We start from the raw sequence: 22,447 nt of genomic DNA, 5'->3' as shown, positions 1-22,447 counted from the left end.
AATTATTATACAATAGAATGTTTTGTGTTTGTTTTTAAATTGAAAACATAATTCATAATTTAATTTATTTTACAAATAGCAGAAATACATGTATGCTTAAAATTTAATTAAATATCATGGGGGAGGGAATTGGGGAAATGCGAGTAATCTACTTGCCCATGCGTTGAATTGACCACTCCTGCTGGCACAGTGGGCAGCGGTTGTTTTGCTTCACCCAAAGTGACATGCAGCAATGATGAAATGAATGATTACACTCGCCCCAAACGACGACACAATCCTGGCGTCCAAGCACATCTCGCTTGTTCTCCGCCTGGCAGCGCAGGCATGAATCTGTAAAAAACAAACGAACCGACGCTGGTTAGTAAACAAGCTAGTGACAAAATGTCAACGTTGCGTCAAGTGCGATACAAATGGCATTGGATGTCAATTAGAGAATGCAGCTATGACGTCAACTAAAACACACGTTGACTTCCTTTTTAAGCGTTAACAATAAATTATGCAAAAACTGGAGTGTGTTTTAATAAAATTATGTCTAAGGTGAAGTAATTATTTGGCAATTTGATATGCCATGTTATCGCATTTGGAAATCCCAAGCACTTTTCATTCAATATTTTTCACAATTCATACAATATGAAAAACAAAAACTGATAAGCTGAGTTTTCATTCAACAATAATTGTAATTTAAATCGGCTACGAAAGCCTTTTTTGTCGTGGGGGCAGGTCACTGACCAAGACCAAGAACGCATCGTATATATAAAAATCTTTTCTCAGAATTACTGTTAATTTGAACAAGACAGTGCAAAAACAACTGTTCAATCGGCACACATATATAATGTATATATAGATAGGAATCACCTGAGCCGCTTTGGTGAGTGCAGGTGCTGGTGTTGACATTTCGAAATCTGTACGCGTTAGCAAAAAATATTTATGAGTCTTACCTACATTTAAAAACATGTAAAAATGCTGCTAATTTCATTCGTAAAGACGACTGCAATAGACCCTGTAGAAAATTTGAGTGTTAAATATTCTTATGATTCAATATTTCCACACACACTTAAATATTTTAATAAGTAATAAGTTAATTTTTCTTAAGGTTATATGCTCTATGGAACAGGTATACTTTATAGAAGGTGCATTCCATCTCATTGCAGAGCATTAAATTTGCTAAAAATTAAATTTGTATTTTATACAACATTTGGAATTGCTAATATATTGTTAATTTCAAGTCATTCATACATTTATGTTTTTTTTTCAAGGAGTATGTTTTCAACATAGTTGTGGAGTACTCTGTGTTGTTCATAGTTGCTATATGGGGGTTCGATTGAATGAGTCAAAGAATTATGTTGTTATTCATCGCTTTTTTTGCAATCGTTTTCGAATTTGGTGTGAAAAAAGTTGAACACAGTTTTGCAGTTTTCATGTATAGTGGAGTGAAATTGTAAACCTACAACAGGAAATTGTTAACAATTTTAATGTATGCATGTACATTTCCACGAATTTCATATGTTTCGCATGAAGTCAATAGCCGATCGACCCGATAGCGCGGCTTAAATGCGTTTTAATTAAACTGCTTAAGTGGGCGTTCGGTTATTGGTCTCTGAACTAAGTTAGAGGCAGGGGCTTGGTGGGGTTGGTGAGGGCGTATTGGGAGCATGGCTTCGGATTACACTAACAATAAGTGACGACCCTCATGACGCATTTCTTAAAGGTGCATAGCCCAAATTTTGTGCCAAAAGCTGATGAAATTTTTATGTTTTGAGTTGAAATTGATAGAGCATTACAAAAATATGCAAATTTTATTTTTAAAACATATTAATTATAGCATAAATGGCGTATTATTGAAGCTATAGAAGAGCAATTAGCTCGCTCATTAAATTGTAATTAGCTTTGCACTATTGGATGCTAATATTTTCACGAGGCGTAAATATTTACGCATCAAATAGAAAAATGGGCTTCAGCTGGCTGCCAGTGCTGCTCGGTCTTTTGATGCTCAAAGGCATAACGGTTAGAATAGATTAAGCGTTGCTAACTTGACTCTGTGTGTTCTAATTCCAATATCGTTTCACTCTAGTGTGCACGCCTGCTTAAGTTCACCAATGTGAAGTGTGCGGACTTGCCCACTACGGCGGGTTCGACCAAATACGAATATTGTCGCTTGAAGGTGATACGGCGTAACGTTGTGGAGCTTTCGCTCAAGGTCAGCTTACTGCAGTTGCCGGTGACCAATCTGACGGCGCGTATTCAGTGCTTTCAACGCAGCGTTGGTTATCGCCCCTTTTTGTACAACGTGTACTTTGATTTTTGCAAACTTATGTCTGCCAAACGATATCACATCTCCTTTGAAAAATTCGTCTTTGATACGATACGCAAGCACAGCAATTTTAATCACTCCTGCCCCTGGACGGAGGTAAGTCTAGCAGTGAACTAATCAAACTTAGGTGTTTCAAAATTGCACTTGCAGAACTACATGATGGTGGACAAGTATGCCTTGGACTTTAGCAGAGTCGATATGCCAGTGCCCGATGGTGTTTATCGTTTAGATTTCACCTTTTTCATACACGGCATTGCGCGCACATTGACGCAAGTCTTCTTCGAGAAGATCGAGTGAGATGCTCTTTTAACCAGTTGGCAACTAACTGGAATTTTCAAGTGCATTCTAAGCATTCCATGTGGGTACACTAGTACTACACTACGCCCAATGCCATGCCCACACACACACATTCATCTCAGCTTTGTTTTTATATATTCGTTAATAATTGTCTGGACAAGTTAAAGCCAATCAAGTCAATAAACAATTATTGCTATTATACAAATATACATATAGATCTATGACTGTCTTAGTTCTAATGTTACGTAGGCTTCTTGAATGGGGGCCTGTTGCACAGTGGTAAACAAAAATAAATATTAGTAAGTTTAACTTTTATAGACATACGATTGATATAAACTAAATTTTGCGCCAATGTGCTGTTGTTTATATCAAATAAGAATTGTAGTGCGTCATTTGGTTCTGCTGCTTTTTAATTGTGACTGAGCGATAGTCTCCAATTGGAGGGTGTGTCTGGAAATTCAAGTCATATTTTCAATTATGCATAAAATTCACATATGTATAAACATATGTAACGAGTATGCAAAGCGACAGTCAGACGACAGTGATTAAACCAGGTTAATGGCAAATCTGCTTTGTCAGCCCATTAACACAGAACGCACCAATGGAACGTGACAATGAAACGTGACAAGTCAGGCGACGCACTCCAATAAGAGTTGCGCAGCCTTTAAGCAGCTGACTGCTACAACACGCATGGCATCCTTTGTGCTGGCACAAGCTGCTTGCTACGTCACATCTGGCAAAACGTTCAGCGTGAACTTAATGTTGATTTATTATGTTTTGATTGATTAAATTCGAAAGTCATTAGCGCTATGTAGATACGCATATGACTGGAAAAGCGCTGCGCAATATAATCGATCAATTCATCAAAGGGCAGATAAATAGAAAAAGTCAGACATGCATACAATATATATATCGAAGTATGACAAATATTTGCACAAGACACAAGTCGGCTGATATAGCCAGACAGCTATGAATGCATTAAAAACAATTCCAGTTTCAAGCACCTGACTAGACGCCAATGAACCGGCCCTAACGTGTAATATATTCAAACAGACGTGAAATGCAAATCTATATAGATATGTACATACATATGTGTCTCTCTAACTAACTCTTGCTCTGCTTGCCACCCGCCCCCCTTTATCTGTCTGCGTTTTATGTAACTCTGACTTGCTGTTTGTGTTAAGTTCAAGGTTAATGCTAAGCGGTTGGAATGACAGTTGCCAGTCGGGCAGTCTAAAATTAGCTACAACAAAGTTTCACACTTTTATAGTTGGAGCTAAAGCCTGACGCATACAAAAATCGGTCACATGCCTCCTGCTGTTTGTTGCTTGCAGCGTTTTTATGTATCACGTTGCACGTTTGCCCATATTTTTCCACAAACAGCTTGTTTTCTAGACGTTACAGTTGTTGTTGTTGCTTGCGATCAACTGCTGTCTGCTGTAACAGCCTCGACTACGTGACGTCACTCATGGGGGCTTGTCTTTTGCGCCAAGCAACAGCTACAACAACAGCAACGAACGTGCCTCCAAAACCGGCTGGGCGCTTGCTCTTAAATGCGCTCGCAGCTCTCGCTCTTAAGTGCAGCCTGCAAAGAGCGCCAAGCGCCAACTCTTGTTACACACACACACACACACACACACACACACACACAGATTTCTGCAATGGAAATGTACACATTGTCGTAAGAGGCAGTTGCTCATTTGATCAATCAATAAGCATTTACGGTTACGGTGTGGAAAATCACAAATGTGACCAAAATTCGCAGGTGCGAATGTTTACACCCAACTGTTAACTCCAGTCAGCTGGCAGCGGCTCGGTAGCGGCAGCGGCTGCAGTTTAACGGCACAACGCATTAACAAGCTGTCAACTGAGCTAAAGCGCAGTCAGCCTGCGCGTCTATAAGCATTAATAGTCGCTAACTGAATTAGCTAAGCACAAAGATCATCATGGCTTTTTATAGTTTATGCTGTTGCCAACTCGGAAATGGCTAAAAAGCTAAAATCTTGTAAAAAACGTGCAATTGCTGCTGCAGACAAGAATTTTACCGACGCTGGCTGCCAAATGTTTCTGGCATATTCGATTGCTTGTGGGTCGAGTGTAACGATCGCAAGTCGCATGCAAAGAGCGAGAAGGAATGAGAGCAAGATGCGACCAAAAGACAAAAAAAAACTTATAAAAGAAGAGAAGCTGCCAGCCAACTTGAAATCGATGTTTGCTCATAAATCAAAGAGAGTACTTTACTTTGTATATGTATTGGCTGCTGGGAGGAACACTGTAAGAAAGAGAGAGAGAGTGTGTATGTGTTTAAAGGAGACAACAACTTGCAGTAGGGGGGGAGAGCGGCAGATGATTTCAGTGCAACCATAACCATTTCACAAATTAATGGAAATTTTCGATTTTTGTTTCGCTTTTGTCTTTCACACACACACACACACATACACATGTTTGCATTTATATATATTTTTCTAAATGTTTGCACTTCGGCTGCATATGGAGCAGCACATCTCGTATGTATGTTTGTGTGTGTGCGTGTGTATGTGTGTGAATCTTGGGGATTTTCCATTTTAAAAAAATTCCACTCGTTATAAATTTAGGACTCCACAGACAATACATTGCGTATAGACGCTCTTCAAAGATTTCAATTGCAGGCCAAACAAATTTTCCATATGTATCTTAACCTATTAATATATTCTGAGGATGCAGATCGCTGACTCAATTACTCAGAAACATAAATTCAAGTTTATATAAATACAGTTTAGTTGTGATTTATTTAATTGAACGATTTTAAAATGGCAAAGTCTGATCGAAAAAATTTGTTATCCTGACATCTGCTTGATTTCGTTAATATGTTAATTTCAATATGTTAAATTTTTTAAGGTATATATTATTTGCTTATTTTAATGCAATGAAAGATAGTTTGATATTCAAACAATAAAAATTGAGCTCAATATATTCCTTATAATTTTGTATAAATGGCAATTAATTCAACGCTTGTCTGGCACGCTTTACATAAGAAATGCACCGATTATAAATCCCTCCAAAAATGCCAAGTTAAGCAAAGTTCTCTAACGATAAGCCGAAAACATCAGATGTAAATGGAGCAGCAGTAAAACGAGTAGCACATTTAATAAGAATTGACAACAAGCAATGAAAAGATTCATTCATTAAGCTAATTGTAATTTAAGCCAAAACAAAAAAAGAATTGTTTTTTCAAATATGTAAGTATGATTTTGTTACAGGCAGGAATTATTTGGAAATCAAATAAAAAATTTCAGTGTAGAGTTTATCTAATTTATTTTTGCTTAGTTATAACAGATGTCGTAATCAATGTAACTGGCTTAAGCCGTTTATGTCCAGCGCGCCACGTGAATTTATCATCTTATTTTGCCACGCGTCGTGGGTGTGTGTAAATATTGATAAGAGGCCTCAGTCACTTAGCACATGCAGTCGTACGACTTTATCGAAAGTTAATATGCCACAATTTGCATTTAGTGAAGCGTTCAAACAGCTACAGCTACGTTTAAGTTTAAAGTATTCTAAATTCGCGTATATGATGATCATTTGACATATCAAGTATCTGCTTTGATCTATTTGTGTTCATTTTGTTTTTTTTTTTAATATTCATTAGCGTTTCAGCCAAGTTACGAGCACATCGGGCGTGCTGCCAGCCAGCAAAATGTCATTTGTAATGTTCGTGTAATTGGCGTCTACAATAACTGTAACAATGAATTACTGTTGACAACAGCAGTACACGGATAAGCTCATAAAAAAGGCGTAATAACTGTTGTTATTATTATTGTCGTTGCTAGCTGCATGCAATTGTTATTTAATTTGACATTTTAGTGTGGGCGCCATTAATAAATAAATAACAAACAAAATAAAAAAAAGCAAAAAATTTACATGCCCCGGGTGAGGCTCGAACTCACGACCTTAAGATTATGAGACTTACGCGCTGCCAACTGCGCCACCGAGGCCATGTTCTAAACCCTAGCCGGTCGCTTATTAGACTGCCAGCCCATCCTGCTACAATTTTGAAATAACTTATTTTAAATAAGCTGTGTGCATAAAATGCCAAAACTTTTGTTTTTCTTCGAGTACATATGCACTTACATTTAGTTTATTTTGGGTTAGGACTTTGTGCATATTTGCACGTAATTTATGTAAGAATAACTTGAACACGTTGTTGCAAAAGTTTTCGCTGTAAATTGTTGGCAATCAAAGATAAACTAGTAATGAGGGCTAAGAATTTCAGTTAGGTTCAGTTTCAACTTGATAGTGCTATCGATCAGTTTGCAGTTTTGTTGATTTAATTCAATCGAGAGATGTGTAAAGATTCTAAGTCAAATTAAAAGCTCTACAAAATGCTATTTAAACTGGATTTATTTACTGTATTTAAAATAAAATCAACTTGTTAAATAAATATATATACTGTGACGCAATTGGTATACCTTACATATATATTAAAAATAACGAAACCTGATTCCAAGCATTGCCATTTTTACTGTAGTAGAAGGAATTGTGAAAAATGTACAGATATTTATTTCAGAACCAGCTAGACAATTAATTACGTTTATTATAATGCATGTTAAATTATGCATAGACGTAGCTAAAAATATAGTATCGAACTATGTGTGAATGAAAATGTGTGTGCCTGTCTGTGTGTGTGACTAATTAGCAAAAGTGCCGACGATCTACGTTAAGCTTTTATTAGCACGCCGGACAACTTTGAACTGGACATCATGAGTCGTGAGCCCGAGAGCTGTGAGCCGTAAGACTTTGACCTTGTGTGAAGGGCGCCGCTAGCTTTGCCATTTAGCCATAATTACCTGACTAAGTGTGCATAGCATGAGTGTGCATTAAGAACAAATACTTGGACAGCATCAGCGGCAGCTGCCTCAACTCAACAAAATGCGCACGTGTGTGCGGTGAAGAGCGCTCCACTCCACAAGTTGAAGTAAGTGCAAGCGGCAACGCAATATTTCTAATTGGAACGCAAGCAAACAAAAGTACTAAGTGAATTCTCTCAACGCAGACGTTTGTTTAAAAATACAAACTAAAAACGCAACTGTTTTTAACTTTGGCAGCAGATTGCGCAATGTCCGTATCGCAACAGACGGGAACACCGTCCATATAATGACTGCCCCAAGTTTAAAGTACAAACTAACAAATTTAATCGTCATTAAATTTCTATTCATATGCATGTGTGTGTGTGCGTGTTTGTGTGTGTTCGCTGCATTGAACAAGTTTTATTATAATTTTCTGATAAACTGTAATTTTGTTTCACAGTGCGGAATGTTGGGTGAGTACCAAATGCGCGCTGCTCTCAAGAGAAACTCTCTCAAGCAAAAGAGTGAGCGCAGCCCAAGAGTAAGTAAGTATGTGTGTATATGTTTGTGACTGTGTAAGTTTAGTTGTGTTAGTTGGAGGCTCGTCACTCAGCAGAAACTTTGCACGTCAGCTAAAACGACATAATTACAAATATACAAGCATACATATGTACATAGGTATATGCAGGTGTTTTAGCTATATAGACATTGTAAATACATTGAAGCAAATATGTTTTATATGCCAAAAGTTGTGCCCACATTGAAAATAAATAAAATAAAAACAATGTACGTACATACATATGTATGTCTATATGTCGTTGATTTTGCCAATTGGCGCGTGAGCGGGCAAGCAGCGCAATGTCCGGCATCACATGCTTTAGTTAATTTTCTTTTTCTTTTTGTTTTCGTTTGTCATACTGTCAAGTGTGCGAACGAGCTAAATTTAGCATTTTGTTCTTAATTGCCAAAGCGCCAAAAGCCAAAGCTGCAAGCGCAGAGTAAAAATTTGCTCTACGTTTGTGTGAAGCTAAGAGAGTGAGAGTGTTAGTACAGCTCTCTCTTTTGCTAACTGCCTGTATATCGTTTGCTATACTAGCTTTTATCGCAAAACACACACACACGCACACACATACCCACACATACACATACATATACAGGCAAGTATTTCATTAGCGATTGTGTATCTGTCACTCGGCTTACTAATTAGATAAATAAGCTTTTAATGGATTCTTGTAATTAATTTTTATAGACGCGTGCGCTTTTTTTAACCGTTTTTTGCCAGTTAGCATAATTAAGTGTGATATACGAGTTGGTAACCTCAAACCATCAGCATAGAAATCTGCTGACGCAACAAACAACAATTGCATCAGCTTTTTGGGCAATACGTGCGCCTGCGCATGCGTCGTCGCTAACGTCGCAGCCAAAACTGCAGCATTTTCATCTCCACACTCTTTTACACCAACACACACAGACACACATACAGAATCATGTAATTCTCTTTTGTTTATGTGGCGGTTGTGGACTCTCTGTGTTTGCCTGTTGCCGGCGTTCTGCTTTTTGCTGATAGCTGCGAGCCAAGTCTTGGGGGCTCGTCGTCTCGTGTTTTATTTTTGTTGTTGTTTGGTTGCGCAAAAAATAAATTTTTCGTTTCATGCTTAGTTTGCTCTAAAAATAGGCGCAGCACTAGCTGAGTACCAGCACATAAAGTTCGAAGAATTACTGTACATTGAATGAGTACGTTCGGATAAGATAATAACTTCAATGCCAAAAAAAATAATTATCACTGACGATGGAACGATGAATCAGTTCAATGGAAACAAGCATTGATAACTATGCATATTATTAAAACAAAGCAATAAAAATTTCATAATATATTTGGAATATTTTTAAAAGTCAAGTAGTGAGTCAAGATTTCAAATAATATGTCAATTATGTTTGCTGTATGAAGTTCAATGCTCTTAGCTTGTATGGTACTTAATTTCACACTAGTTTTTGAAAGCTCTCAACAGCACACTCAAGCTATAGTAGTCTACTTGAAAACTGGTTTGCTATTGCTAAGACTTTTGGCTAGTAACTTGAGATTGACCTGCTCCCCTTACGGACGAGCAACACAAAGTGTATTGAAGCAAACACTATCGCATTGTTTTCAGTATTAATCATTATATTTTTAACAAAAGTCCTTGAAAGAAATCGAAAACAAAACTAAAGAGATTGGCCTGGCTGCTGCAGGTTGAAAGACAAGGACAGCTAATGCTTGGGCAACGACAATTCAAATACCCTATAAGCAATCATGATTAATGTGCAATATTTAGAATTTTATGTTCTTAATAAAAAACTGTTTAATTCATTTCATGACAAAGTGTTAAACATTGTCATACTTTTAACATATTCAATTTCGCATGTGCTGATTTATAAACTTTCCATTTAGTTTGAAAAATAGATTTGCTTGATGTATTGATGCAAAACACGTTTAAACTGAATATATATTGTTGGGCATTGTGCAAATTCATTGGGAGAAGCTGGCAATGTTTATGCCTTGTTATGAAATAGAAAGCCGAGCCCCCCGATACAATTGAGGGGGCGCGTTTGCACAGTTATGTGAGCACAAAGCGCTCCAAAAACAAAACAAACTTATCGAAATATTGCCACAAGAAATTTTGTGGGCATTTAATGAAAGACAATTGATTTGCTTGCTGTTGGCAATGAGATGAGTCCACGCAAAATGTGCTCCAAGGCTGCAGAATTTGCACGCGCCCTCAAAGTCAATTTAATAATATTCAATTGAAAATATATTGTATAAGTGTGTAAATAAAAATCAATTGGCACAAGCCAAAACGCGTACCAACAAGCAATTGGCTATTAAACACAACCACAGCAGCCAAAACAAATCAATAAAACAAAATTGTGTGAGTGTATGCCCCCAAAGGCAAAACATGTGCCAAGTGCTGGTGCCACTGGGTCGCGCAGTGTCCTCCAAGAGATGCCGCCCAAAATGCGTCATAAGCAAAAGAAAAAAAAAACATTGCATAGCTTACAGTCGCGCCGGCGCGACGCAGCAATAAAAACAACAACAGCACCAGCTCCAACACCTTTGACTTTGCTCAGTCACTTTGTCATCCTAAGTTGGCGTCGTCATCATCTACACACGCACACATGCACAACATGTGCTTACATACACAGACATACATTTGGGCGCCTCAATTCATTCATGCCTTCTTTTCGACCTTCGCATGCTGTGCCGTGCTCTTCAAACGTTAAAAGACCAGACACCCAAAATCAAAGAGAGAGAGAGAGAGAGAGCGAGCAAGCGAGCGAGAGTACGACACAGCGTGAGTGAGAGCACGTCGCATGCATGTGTGGGGGCTTGCTGGTACTGCTGGCTCTCTTTGGCGCTCTCCCTCACTCTCGCCTATTTTACCGTTCAACGGGCGAACAGTGTATAAAGCTCGAACGAGTTTCTGTCAATTGGTGTGCGCTATATAAACGGTGGCGCATTCAATCTCGTGCTTCAGTGCCACAATAGTGGATATCACATTTAGTAGTTTGTTAAAAGGTAAAATCACGCACAAGCCGATAAAACAAAAATCAAATCAGCAAAAAAAATATAATAACACCGCATACAAAACCAAACATTTTTATATATAAAATAAAATGTTTAAAAATTTAATTTTAATAAAAAAAATCTTATGCAAAAACTTGAAAATATTTGTTGGCAGTGAGTTATTGCTAGTTTATTCCTAAGATGTTTTTTTATCGCGATACAAGTTCCGGTCGTAACGCTATCAAGTTAGCAGTGGTTGTGGCGCGAAATCAAAAACTAACAGAAAAAACACTATATGTTAATGCATGATTAATAAAAAAAAAACTCAAAGTCTCTAAGGTGTCTGCGCAAAAAATTTGTGCGCCAATTGTCATGTTAATTTAATGCAATATCTTTGAATTTGAATAAGCAATACGTCAAGCATTTGTCTGGACAGCGGTCTAAAATTATATACTTCATCGGTTAAGCATTTGCTAGTACTTTTCAAATTCGCTGCAATCGATTTACGTAATTTGGCGAAAATGCTGTAAAGCAACAAAAACATCAGAAGCCCCCAAGGGTAAAGCAAATTTGCAAGAATAACAAGAAGAAAATGGCAAGAAAAATATAAATTGCAAACAGTCGAAAATAAGATAAACTTTTGAAAATTGCGCGACCGTGAAAAATTTTTATATTTAGATTTTGTGTTTTTATCGCACACTCTCGCATGAGTTTACATACAAAACAACTACATAGATTAGTTTAGATATTTATTATTTTGCTGAATGTCTGTAGCTTACACTCATTTGCGTGTCTTGAGCAACCAAATGGCAACAGACTGAACTGTGTGGGCTATAGCTAATTAAAACAAATTAAAATGCATATGTATGAGCAATTAAAACAGTCGCATGCATACACACACACGTCGCTTAAGAAAGATTAAATTATTTTGTCTTTGAAATAAACCTAAAATAAATGCCCAAAATAAGCGTTCACGTTCACCAAAAATTCGCAACGCTTGCACACACTGTGTTGATGAATTTGTGCCGCCAGCAAAAGCAACAGACGTTAGCACCTATCACCTGAGCTGTATACTATGTATGTGCGTGCGTGTGAGTGGGAGAGCGCATTAATGTCTGGCACGTGAGCGCGTTTTAAGAGAATGCATGCCTAGTTAAGAGCGGCAGTTGTAAGCTGCGTTTAAGAGCACACGTGTTGCTAAGTACAGCGCGCAGCTGAGCGTGGGACAAACGTATATACATACATATACATATATATTTGCGTATGTGTGTGTTCGCTAATGCCTGCATACAAAGATTAATTTTCGCAAAGCCATTTGGAGATATGCAGGCTGCCCCCAACAACAACACTATATACTTTGGTTATAATGACTCACAGCAAGCAGTTAACTGAAAGCAATTGAGCCATGTTCAAGGTCAATGCTGCAAGTACATACATTTGTATGTATGCAATCGTTTGTTGTTGTTGTAAACACAACTTAAAGCTTGCCGTTATGTCACACTCAACTAAAAGTTGAGTGAGGCTACCAATACATGTTAGCAGCCACAACGGCGTCACTTGACAGCGACGTCGCAGTGCTGCCGACGTCATGACGCCCACGCGTCGACAATCACATGACGCAGGAGCAAAGGCAGCGGAAAATAAACTCATATTTGAATTTTAGGCATTCTTTGCAGCCCACGAAATGAGATGATAAATTATTTGCAGGCACTGCGCAAAATTTGTGGAAAATTTTTATAAATATATATAATTTGCACGACCGTAAAACAAAAAGTATTAAAGTAAACAAACGTTTTGTGTGAAAGTGTCAAAGGCACCAAACACTGACAATGAGTAGACAACAAAGTTGACACAAGTGCAAGGCAAAGGGGGTTAAGTAAGCTATTTAGCTCTTAAAGAAAATATTTATTTAAAAAAAATGAGCTATATTTATAATTAATGAGCTTAAGTCAGTGCTAAAAATATTTGTATTCATTCAAGAACAAATAGATAATCAAAACAAATAATGTGAAAATTTGTTTTTCAGCATACAGTTAGTTTGAAAAGTAAAAGCTCACTAGCAAGCGCATAGAAAAGCAAGGCATGGCACATTTAATTTTACGAGGGACTGTGCACAAAAGTTGGTCATGTGTTTGCCAAGGACGCCATAATAGATATATATATGTATATATATATTTATCTAACATATATATTATAAAAGTGGGCGTGAAACTGTCTAATGTCTTCAGCTTTTGGGGGCTGGTTTATCAAAAGGCAAATATAGACATTTATTTTGATAAGCAGCAGACATCAGACTATTGCTATTTTAATTATGTAATTTATAAGCTGATTAGATTGCTGCAAGTGCAAGTGCAACTGTTATAAATTTTGCATTATTATATTAATACATTTTTCTTTCTCATTGCAGCAAAGACCAAATTTCGTACGCAAAACAAAGGGCCTTGTTTACAATTTACGCACAAGTGTCATCTACAATATAAACAAACACATACATACATACATATTATATTTGTATTGTAAATCAGAGTGTTTAAATTTTTTATTCGCCGCACACTGGGCAAGGAGAGAAGCAAATAGTTCAAGTTGAACATCATTTGTAATTGATAAGATGAGTGGACGCGACAATCGTGGCGCCGGCGGAGGCGGTGGCAACGGTGGCGGAGGCCATCACCATCAGCCGCTGAGCAGCGCTATGGGCAAACTAAAGGAGAAATTATCCAGAGCAGGTGTAAGTACTAAATATAACAATTCACTTGAATGCCCATGGCTCTGACTCTGAACTATGTAAATGACCTTGAATGTAGCCCATAAAATTAGATTACAGTAGTGTGTGTGATCATGAAAAGGCTAATCTCAAGTTGAAATATATTTTGAAAGTCAATGGCATTAGCTACAGTGGAGCTCAACTAAATTATCAGGGACTCATGTTTACAATTAGACGTGTAAAAGTAAATAACTAATAACTTAAAAACATATGTAAATGAAATGAAAATTATAGCTAATTGTTTTATAAAATTTCTTTTTGAAGATATAAATAATAAATAAAGAATTAATTAAACCCAATAATTAAATTCAAAATTCATTAAGCAACTTTTGCAATTGTTTACAATACAAAATTAGACAATACTAAATTATAACAGAATTCCAAAGCAGCTGACAACTTAGTTGAGCTTAAATAATCTTAACTTAACCATATGAAGTGGGATTTAAAAGATATAAGCTACTAACAAATTATTAGTAATTTTATATAAATTATGAAATATTTAATGTGTATTTTCTTTACATATTGTATATGACAGACTTTCTCAAATTGTTAAATCAATCAATTGCTTGAACTTTAACTTGCGATGATTTACAAATTTGTTAAAGTATTCTAGAAGTTTTTACTGTAAAAATTGGAATCATTTACATAAGTAGTACAACCATTTACTATTGTTATTTAAAATGAGCAGTGGTAAACATTTAAAAAATTGAAGATGCTGCTAAGGTTGAAATTAAAATCCAAACCGAAACGAGTAAATTTTTTAAGCGATAAGCGTTGCGTGGATGACTGACTGACTGACTGGCTAGATGGGTCAACCTTTGGCTTTCGATTCAAGAACAGAGCTCAGAGCTTGGTAATCAACACTGCTGCTGCTGCTGCTGTTGCTGCAGAGACTATATAATAATCTAAAATCGTAGCATAATTTCGTAATTAATTCGCAACTGTCTGCGGCGCGTGTGGTGTGAATTTATTTTAATTAAAACAAAATACTTTTGAACAATTCACAGGAGGAGCTGGGCTATCATCGTGTGGAGAGCACTTTGTCCACATCGAACACAGGCACAAGCTTGGACACAATATTGCCGGAGGATCCGTTTCCGTTTCCACAGGCAGCGCCTCAAAGGCCACAACAGCAGCAGCAACAACAACAACAACAACAAAATAGGCAACAGGAACTGCGTCTACTGCATGACGAGGACGATGAACCGCCGCTGTCATTTCGCCCGCTGCTAGAGAACGTGGACGAGCCACCACTGCTGCAGCAGCAGCAGCAACCACAACAACAACAACAACAGCAGCAACAACAGAGAACTCCATTGCGTGCCAGCGGCAGCTTGGAGTTAACACCGATACCACCACCACCAACTACATGGGAGCCGCATCGTGATCGCCAGCAGCGCAGCGTGGTCTTGGGCGGGGAAGAGCTGCAGCGCAGCAAGCAATCGTTGAAGGGCTCACGCGTGTCCTTTGAGAAGCCGCAAGCCGGCAAAGCCGCTGAGAGCAGCGACGAGGATAGCTTCGAGGAGAAGCGCATTGGTTTCCAGAAGCAAAAGGCTACAAGCGTAGATCGCAAGGGCATCTTGAAGGATCTGCATCATATTTTGGACCACGACAATCGTCGTCAGTTCCAGGCCAAAAAGCACGTCTCATTGGACATTAAGGGAACACGCTACTTGGAGGATTTGCTCAAGGAGTCTTCATCGGAGGAAGAATTTCATAAAACCCGTCGCGAGTTTCAGGGACGCAAGCATCAGAGTCTCGATCCGCGTGTCACGTTCAAACTGAACAAAGCGCTACTCAGCTCCAGCACAGACAGCGACGAGGAGGGCGAGGAGCATAAGCGTCTGATACATCGTCCCAAGGATATTACCAAGCCACTTATTATCGATCTAAAGGACTTGGAGAGCGAAAGCGACGAGGACTTCCAGACGTCGCGTCAGAATTTCCAACAGCAACGCTCCATCAGCACAGATTCACGCAAAAGGTGAGTGTCCACCACATTATGTGGTCCAATTAATCGCCACTCACTTTCTAAAACGCAATTTCTATTTTTATAGTCGACGTTACGAAATGGACGACATGGGCAACAAGCGTGGTGACAACTTACGCCATGCGGTGCCCTTTGTGCGACAAATCACCGAAGATGGCAAGCCCAAGCTGGAGGTCTATAGGCCCACAACGAATCCCATCTATATATGGACGCAGGTAGGTCAAACGAATGACGACAGCGAACGTTCTCATTCATTCAGTAGCTTAAGCGAGATCTGAGCAAGAGATAATGAAAATCACTTGACTTTAAGATGAGACGTAATAATCACATGTTTACACGAGCTGCAAGTTGAGCTTTGAATTTCCTGAGAATACTTTGGGTACACCCCCATGGGCTATATCGCATGTATAGACTTTGAATAGCTTCTCAAGAACAAACGTCGAAATTACTAATTTATGGATTTCAGATCAGATTGGTGTTTAAAATATTGAAAGCTTTAAGCCTTAGCATTAGTTTCTTCGAGAAACAATTCAGAGATCTAAGAAAACCTTAGGACAGCTCTAATCTAGTCTATTGAAGTTCGGGGTGATTTTCCGGAATGTAAGAAGTATTCCAAATAACAAATTAAAAATTATAAAGCTAAACTTGGGATAATCAGAAGAAGTTTTAAAAAGTAAACTAAATATTATTAGCATTAGGATCTTCAGGACCTTTCTCAATTTCCGATGATTGGAAGCGTATCAAAATAGATTTTGAAAATAATTGCAAATATCGACACAGATATTTTTAAAGCAGCTATGACGTCTTTAGCTATATATTATTCCAGACTTAAAAATAGAAATCATGTTTAGCCCGAGCAATTGCGTTGAAGTGTAAAACGCATAAACTTAAGGCTACTCAAGTGTTGGATACTATTGTTAGCTCGTTAGGCACTGAGACGGGACTAAACTGGCGCCTACAAATACGCACTCAAGAAGGTGGGTGAGGTAGAGTGGCGTGGGGTGGGGAGGGATAAACATATATACGTACGTGTTTAACGGAGGAATGGCCTTATGAATGGCATTAATATTGCCATAAAGCAATTTCAGTATTACTGACGTGGTACTCATTCTTTAATTTAGCATTATAGTTTGTCAGTCGACATTGGAAGCGCGCGTGGCGGGCTATTTTCGCACGACACCTCGTGCAAGTGACCCCCACCCACTCCCACTGCCAGCACCAAGCATGTCGCTGTGCTTGGAATTTAATTGAAATTGAAGTGAAACTGAAATAACGCAGTTAGGTTAGTTATGTATAACGACTAAAATTACGCGCATATATTGATAAATGGCAAAGTCTTCGATATTGCGGTGACTGCGACTGCGACTGCTGCTCTGCCAGCTTAGTGAGCTAAGCTTAGTTGCACTTTGCCTATTAACCGTTACGCTTCGTGGCAACTCGTGTTGTCTCTTCTCAATATAATCTGCAAAAATCCAAAGCCGGAGGCGGCTCCATACGTAAATAGCGTGATAAGCTGTTGACATCAGCGAACAGCAACTGACTTGAGCCTGATCGCAGCTTCGATCGATCAACAAAGAGAGAGAGAGAGAGAGAGCGACCGAATGAAAGAGCGAGAGCGCGCGTAAACAATTGTTAAAGCGTGCGCTACTGTTTGAGCATTGATTGAAAATGCCAGTCGTCTATTGATAAGGCAGCCTCTATATCAGCAGCCTATAAAACATATAGACACATATATACATATATATAACAGATGTGATGTATGTTTGTACGTGACAACGCATATCGTGCCTCAGAATCTAACGGCCTAGGCGTTAGCTTATTGCATACACAAGTCGCCAAATGACAGGTTTCAGTTTCAGTTCGATTTCGTCGGGCTAAGCGCAACAAATCCCAATCGCATCCACACAAAAAATCGTTTCTAAAGTGAAAGGCGGCAGTTGCAAGCAAGGTTGCCCAACTTGCATATAAAACAAACAACAGACAAAAGCTCAACAGTTTTGTTGTTAACAAAAGCCTAACTGAACATGAAGATTCTCATGCGCGCGGACACGCATGTGTCCTTCTCTGTGCCCGTGGAGGAGCCCAAAGCCAAGTGCACCTACTCGCAGGTCCCAAAAAACCTAAAGCTTAAGTCTTTTGCCTCAAACTGTTTAACTAAATGTTTTGCTTTTTATTTTAATTACAGGTGCTGGCTGCGCTAAGTGTCTCCCTAGGCTCACTCGTGGTGGGCTTTGCTAGCGCCTATACCTCACCCGCGTTAGTGTCCATGACCAACCCCAATATGACATCCTTTACGGTTACTCCTCAAGCGGTAAGTAAAAATTATTAATAAGTGAACTAAAAGCAACAAGAGCCAAAATGGCATAGCCCAGAATTTAGAAACTGTGTTCTTTACATTAATTCAGAAGCTAAATTAAGTCCCTGCAAATTTAATTTGTGAGCAACTTGCTCATTTAATTAATTCATATTTCACTTTTGTTAAAATCAAAAATATTAGCCTTCAAATAAATGTATTTTCTTGATTCAGTTCGTAGCTTTCATTAATTAAAATCTACACTAAAAGTATTATTCTTAAGACTTTTCTTTCTTGCTTTAAAAATTGTACATCCTTTCATTTGATTAATTTCTTGCTCTCTTTACAGGCCAGCTGGGTGGGCGGCATTATGCCTTTGGCTGGTTTGGCTGGCGGCATTGCTGGCGGTCCCTTCATCGAGTATCTGGGCAGACGTAATACAATCTTAGCCACTGCAGTGCCTTTTATCGTCTCCTGGCTGCTAATTGCCTGCGCTGTCAATGTGGTCATGGTGCTCTGTGGACGCTTCTTGGCTGGCTTTTGTGTGGGCATTGCATCGCTCTCGTTGCCCGTTTACTTGGGCGAAACAGTGCAGCCGGAAGTGCGTGGCACGCTGGGACTGCTGCCCACGGCGTTTGGTAACATTGGCATCTTGCTATGCTTTGTCGCCGGCACGTATATGGACTGGTCCATGTTAGCCTTTCTGGGCGGCGCCTTGCCTGTGCCTTTTCTCATACTCATGTTCTTCATACCGGAGACACCGCGTTGGTATGTGAGCCGCGGTCGCGAGGAGCGCGCACGCAAAGCTCTGAGCTGGCTGCGTGGCAAGGAGGCGGATGTGGAGCCAGAGCTGAAGGGTTTGATGCGCTCCCAAGCCGACGCCGATCGTCAGGCGACGCAGAATACAATGCTGGAGCTGCTTAAGCGCAACAATCTGAAGCCGCTGTCCATTTCGCTGGGTCTCATGTTCTTCCAGCAGCTCAGCGGCATCAATGCGGTTATTTTCTACACGGTGTCCATTTTCAAGGATGCCGGCTCCACCATTGATGGCAATGTCTGCACCATTATTGTGGGCATTGTTAACTTTATGGCTACGTTTATAGCCACGATTCTGATTGATCGTGCGGGCAGAAAGGTAAGTCTTCATTCTAATTCGAAACACAAAACTGTGCTAATTGCATTTGCTTTTCCTATAGATCTTGCTGTATGTCTCCAATGTGGCCATGATACTAACGCTGTTTGTGCTGGGCGGCTTCTTCTACTGCAAGTCCACGGGCATGGATACCTCCAATGTGGGCTGGCTGCCGCTCAGTTGCTTTGTAGTCTACATTTTGGGCTTCTCGCTGGGCTTTGGTCCCATACCTTGGCTCATGATGGGCGAGATTTTGCCAGCCAAAATTCGTGGCTCAGCCGCCTCAGTGGCCACCGCCTTCAACTGGAGCTGCACCTTTGTGGTGACAAAGTCTTTCCAGGATATGATTGGTAAGTTTCAGTAATAATTTGCAGGCTCAACATTTGCTTATAATTTAATTTATCTTTGCAGATTTTATGGGTGCACATGGCGCCTTTTGGATGTTTGGGGCCATTTGCTTTGTTGGCCTCTTCTTTGTGATAATCTATGTGCCCGAGACGCAGGGCAAGACGCTGGAGGATATTGAGCGTAAAATGATGGGCCGTGTGCGTCGCATGTCCTCCGTGGCAAACATCAAGCCATTGTCCTTCAACATGTAAACACACACACACACAACAAAAAAAAAAAACGGGGATCTTTTTGAAGCGATCAAACCAAATATTAGTCTCTAGTGCCTTAGTGCTTAAGCTGTACAATTTTTAAAAGCTGATCGTCTGTTTAATAATTTGTAGCAAAAGAATTTCCTTTATTGTTATTATACATTATGATTATTATTATTTATATTGTTAAGACGCGTAGTTTATATAAAAATATATACTTTAGCTGTGTAAATTATGTTTTCTAGTTGAGACACATTCAGAATTTATCGCTGTAGAAAGCAAATGACATAGAAAAGTCTTTAAGGCAAAATTCATATTCTTAACTATTCGAATATAAAATATATATGTATACCAGAGAATGTAAACATGCAGGAATCTCTACAGAATGTATCAATATTGTAAATTAATTTAAAAAATATTAAGAAAAACCAAGAAGAAATCAACAATCACAAAAATATGTATACAACAAAATCAACAAATGAGAAAATTATTTCAAGGGTGGAGCAGGGGGAATTTCACGGAACGGAAATCCCTTCACTGTTAAAGGAATATCTCCAAGCGGAAGTGTCTTACCTTACTGGGTCAATGCAAAATTTGTTGCAAAATGTATAATGGGTATTACAATTTTTGCAAACGACCTTGAGTATTGCATTTTACAGTTCCACAATGTCAATGGAAATACGTGATTATGTTACAGTTTCTATATTTTCGCATATAGTGCTATATTTCATATAGCTTAAGACGCCTGATGTGCATACAAATATAGAAACGCAATCAGTTGAACTACAACTATTGATATTTATATATTTATATACTCTGAGAATCTCAAACAAAGAGACAACAAACAATTTTAATTAGTTTCACTTGGTTACGCTTCGGTCTTATCACAATTCTTATGTAAAACTATTAAAGATTAGTTTAGTTTAAAGGTGTAGCAAAAGTTTAAGGACTAGCTGATATAATGTTTATATATATACACTCAAATTTGAAATGAATGCGTCATTCGCTGTTGTCAGCAACACCAAATTGAATTGCAAGATCACCTGCTCTATAAAATATTTTACCTATGAAAGCATGATGATTGATATGATGAAATTGATGATGTCAATTGAAAGCAATGTACATCAAATATATGTAAGGTCGTTGTCCTCATGCCACAAAGTACGCTTGTTATTGTTATGCGTAGTAATTAATTCATTGTGAGATAAGTCTGTTTGGGATTTTTCTAGTAATCATCAGGAAGAACAATTTTTAAGACAAATTTTTAATTGAATTGGGTTATAAGAAGCCATTTCTGAATTATGTAATCATTGCTGATAGCTTAAAATGGATTGTGGATTATTTCTAAACATTCGTACTGCAATTAATTGATACTATGTGTATTTAAGCTATTTAAACAGTTGCAATTTTTATGAGTACATAATATAGTACTAACTGATTATAACGACATTGATTATACAGAATCCTATGTTAATTATACAGATAGAAACTTTGATAGCCACATTGAGTCGCAGTAAGTTCATACAATTCATGTATATATAACTTGCATATACTATTTTTTAAAATTCTATTAATTCGATTTGTAAAGATTGTGTTTTATACATTTTTTTTTACCTATAAAATGTATTCTGAATGAGCATCAAGATTTCAGAATCTTTAAGATTTACAATTGGAGATATTAAATTTGACAGTTCTATTAGCGAAGTTACATTTATTTTTGAACTTTTTGGTTTCTTTCCCTATCCCGCATAACAAGCTAAGCAGTGATTTTCTAAATAACTTTTTAAATTCTCAATAAAAATAAAGCTGCGGGCAAGCAGCAGCGCTAAGTTAGCAATAGTGTTGTGCCCTTGCTTTAAATAGTTTTGCTATCAAATAATTGATGAATTCCAGAAGTTAAGCATACAATACAAAAGTAAACGCAGTTTAGATTTAAGCAATACATAGCTACCGAGACTTGAGACCTGAGACAACCCAATTTACATTGATAACAGAGCAAAGGATAGAAGTATTAGGCATTTCACGGCTAGGATTCTGGGCCAAATGGGTCAAGAGCCAATCTTCAATCATAGTACCAGATTTGGAAGCTCCCGAGAGTCTCATTTGCTATTAGAAATATGGCAAAGCATTTATATGTACATATAATAATAGTCTAGTTGCCATTTGGTTAATTGTATATAAATTAGTGTTTGTTCTTGTATACTTATTTGTTTCAATTATGTTTACGTCTGCATTTATGTATGTACGTATAAATATTACTGCTTGCCCGCGGTAGAAGTGCACCATCTTAATTGCTCATGGCAAAATGCCGTAACTTTCGAATTATGGTATAAATCTAAGCCAAATTATGCTCAGCGACTCACCCATAACTTGTACGCGACAAATAGCGCAAATGTCACATCTAAAAAACATAAATTATTAGTAAACAAACCAAAAATAAAATTAAGGCTTTCTTACTCCACATCCCAACTCCACATTGCCACTGCATTCCATTTCTTCAAAGTAAACATCTTCTCCGCCTTGTTGTCCACCGAGCTATCTGCGTCATCAGCCATTTTGTTAAAAATATATAAATAAAACTAAATTTTGCACAACTGCTTTTGTTTATATGCGTTTTGTTTTGTTTTGTTTTCACAGCAAGTAACACAATTTGCAATAGTCATCCACCAATAATTGCGCGCAAACAGGGCTGCA

The 22,447-nt window shown here is 38.2% G+C and overlaps 3 protein-coding genes and 1 non-coding gene across 6 annotated transcripts; 2 read left to right on the top strand and 2 right to left on the bottom strand.

The window, feature by feature from the left end:
• Positions 1-83: 83 nt before the first annotated feature.
• On the bottom strand, positions 84-22,399 carry LOC108596912 (RING-box protein 2). Its single transcript, XM_017983119.1, has 3 exons — positions 22,211-22,399; positions 22,117-22,154; positions 84-330 (listed from the first exon to the last, which is right to left on the bottom strand). Exons 1-3 carry the CDS (start codon positions 22,306-22,308, stop codon positions 149-151), a joined length of 318 nt encoding a protein of 105 aa, XP_017838608.1. The 5' UTR covers positions 22,309-22,399; the 3' UTR covers positions 84-148.
• Positions 1,948-2,796, top strand: LOC108594608. The gene is made up of 3 exons (XM_017979752.1): positions 1,948-2,004; positions 2,072-2,407; positions 2,462-2,796. Exons 1-3 carry the CDS (start codon positions 1,948-1,950, stop codon positions 2,606-2,608), a joined length of 540 nt encoding a protein of 179 aa, XP_017835241.1. The 3' UTR covers positions 2,609-2,796.
• Positions 6,510-6,582, bottom strand: Trnam-cau. The gene has a single exon. It is a non-coding gene; the product is annotated as a tRNA-Met (tRNA).
• Positions 10,906-19,786, top strand: LOC108596911 (facilitated trehalose transporter Tret1). 3 transcript variants are annotated; one of them, XM_017983116.1, is made up of 8 exons: positions 10,906-10,987; positions 13,383-13,703; positions 14,747-15,723; positions 15,797-15,944; positions 17,915-18,040; positions 18,372-19,157; positions 19,219-19,504; positions 19,566-19,753. In XM_017983116.1, exons 2-8 carry the CDS (start codon positions 13,584-13,586, stop codon positions 19,751-19,753), a joined length of 2,631 nt encoding a protein of 876 aa, XP_017838605.1. In that variant the 5' UTR covers positions 10,906-10,987; positions 13,383-13,583. The 3 variants fall into 3 exon arrangements, with proteins under 3 accessions (XP_017838605.1, XP_017838606.1, XP_017838607.1); XM_017983117.1 differs by lacking the exon at positions 10,906-10,987 and having other exon boundaries at positions 13,584-13,703; positions 19,566-19,786; XM_017983118.2 differs by lacking the exons at positions 10,906-10,987; positions 13,383-13,703; positions 14,747-15,723; positions 15,797-15,944 and adding an exon at positions 17,627-17,837.
• Positions 22,400-22,447: the final 48 nt, after the last annotated feature.

This window comes from Drosophila busckii, chromosome 2R (genome assembly GCF_011750605.1).
Source record: "Drosophila busckii strain San Diego stock center, stock number 13000-0081.31 chromosome 2R, ASM1175060v1, whole genome shotgun sequence".
Classification (NCBI taxonomy): Eukaryota; Metazoa; Arthropoda; class Insecta; order Diptera; family Drosophilidae; genus Drosophila; species Drosophila busckii.
Note: the sequence above shows the minus strand (reverse complement) of the source record. Positions and strands in the feature narration are given on the sequence as shown.

Coding starts and splice junctions, on each gene's coding strand:
- LOC108594608 (XM_017979752.1), top strand. CDS start 1,948: ATGGGCTTCAGCTGGCTGCCAGTGCTGCTCGGTCTTTTGATGCTCAAA. Junction 2,005..2,071: donor TGATGCTCAAAGGCATAACG/GTTAGAATAGAT, acceptor GTTTCACTCTAG/TGTGCACGCCTGCTTAAGTT. Junction 2,408..2,461: donor ACTCCTGCCCCTGGACGGAG/GTAAGTCTAGCA, acceptor TTGCACTTGCAG/AACTACATGATGGTGGACAA.
- LOC108596911 (XM_017983117.1), top strand. CDS start 13,584: ATGAGTGGACGCGACAATCGTGGCGCCGGCGGAGGCGGTGGCAACGGT. Junction 13,704..14,746: donor AGAAATTATCCAGAGCAGGT/GTAAGTACTAAA, acceptor AACAATTCACAG/GAGGAGCTGGGCTATCATCG. Junction 15,945..17,914: donor CCATCTATATATGGACGCAG/GTAGGTCAAACG, acceptor TTTTAATTACAG/GTGCTGGCTGCGCTAAGTGT.
- LOC108596912 (XM_017983119.1), bottom strand. CDS start 22,308: ATGGCTGATGACGCAGATAGCTCGGTGGACAACAAGGCGGAGAAGATG. Junction 22,155..22,210: donor ATGTGGAGTTGGGATGTGGA/GTAAGAAAGCCT, acceptor TATGTTTTTTAG/ATGTGACATTTGCGCTATTT. Junction 331..22,116: donor TTGTCGCGTACAAGTTATGG/GTGAGTCGCTGA, acceptor TGTTTTTTACAG/ATTCATGCCTGCGCTGCCAG.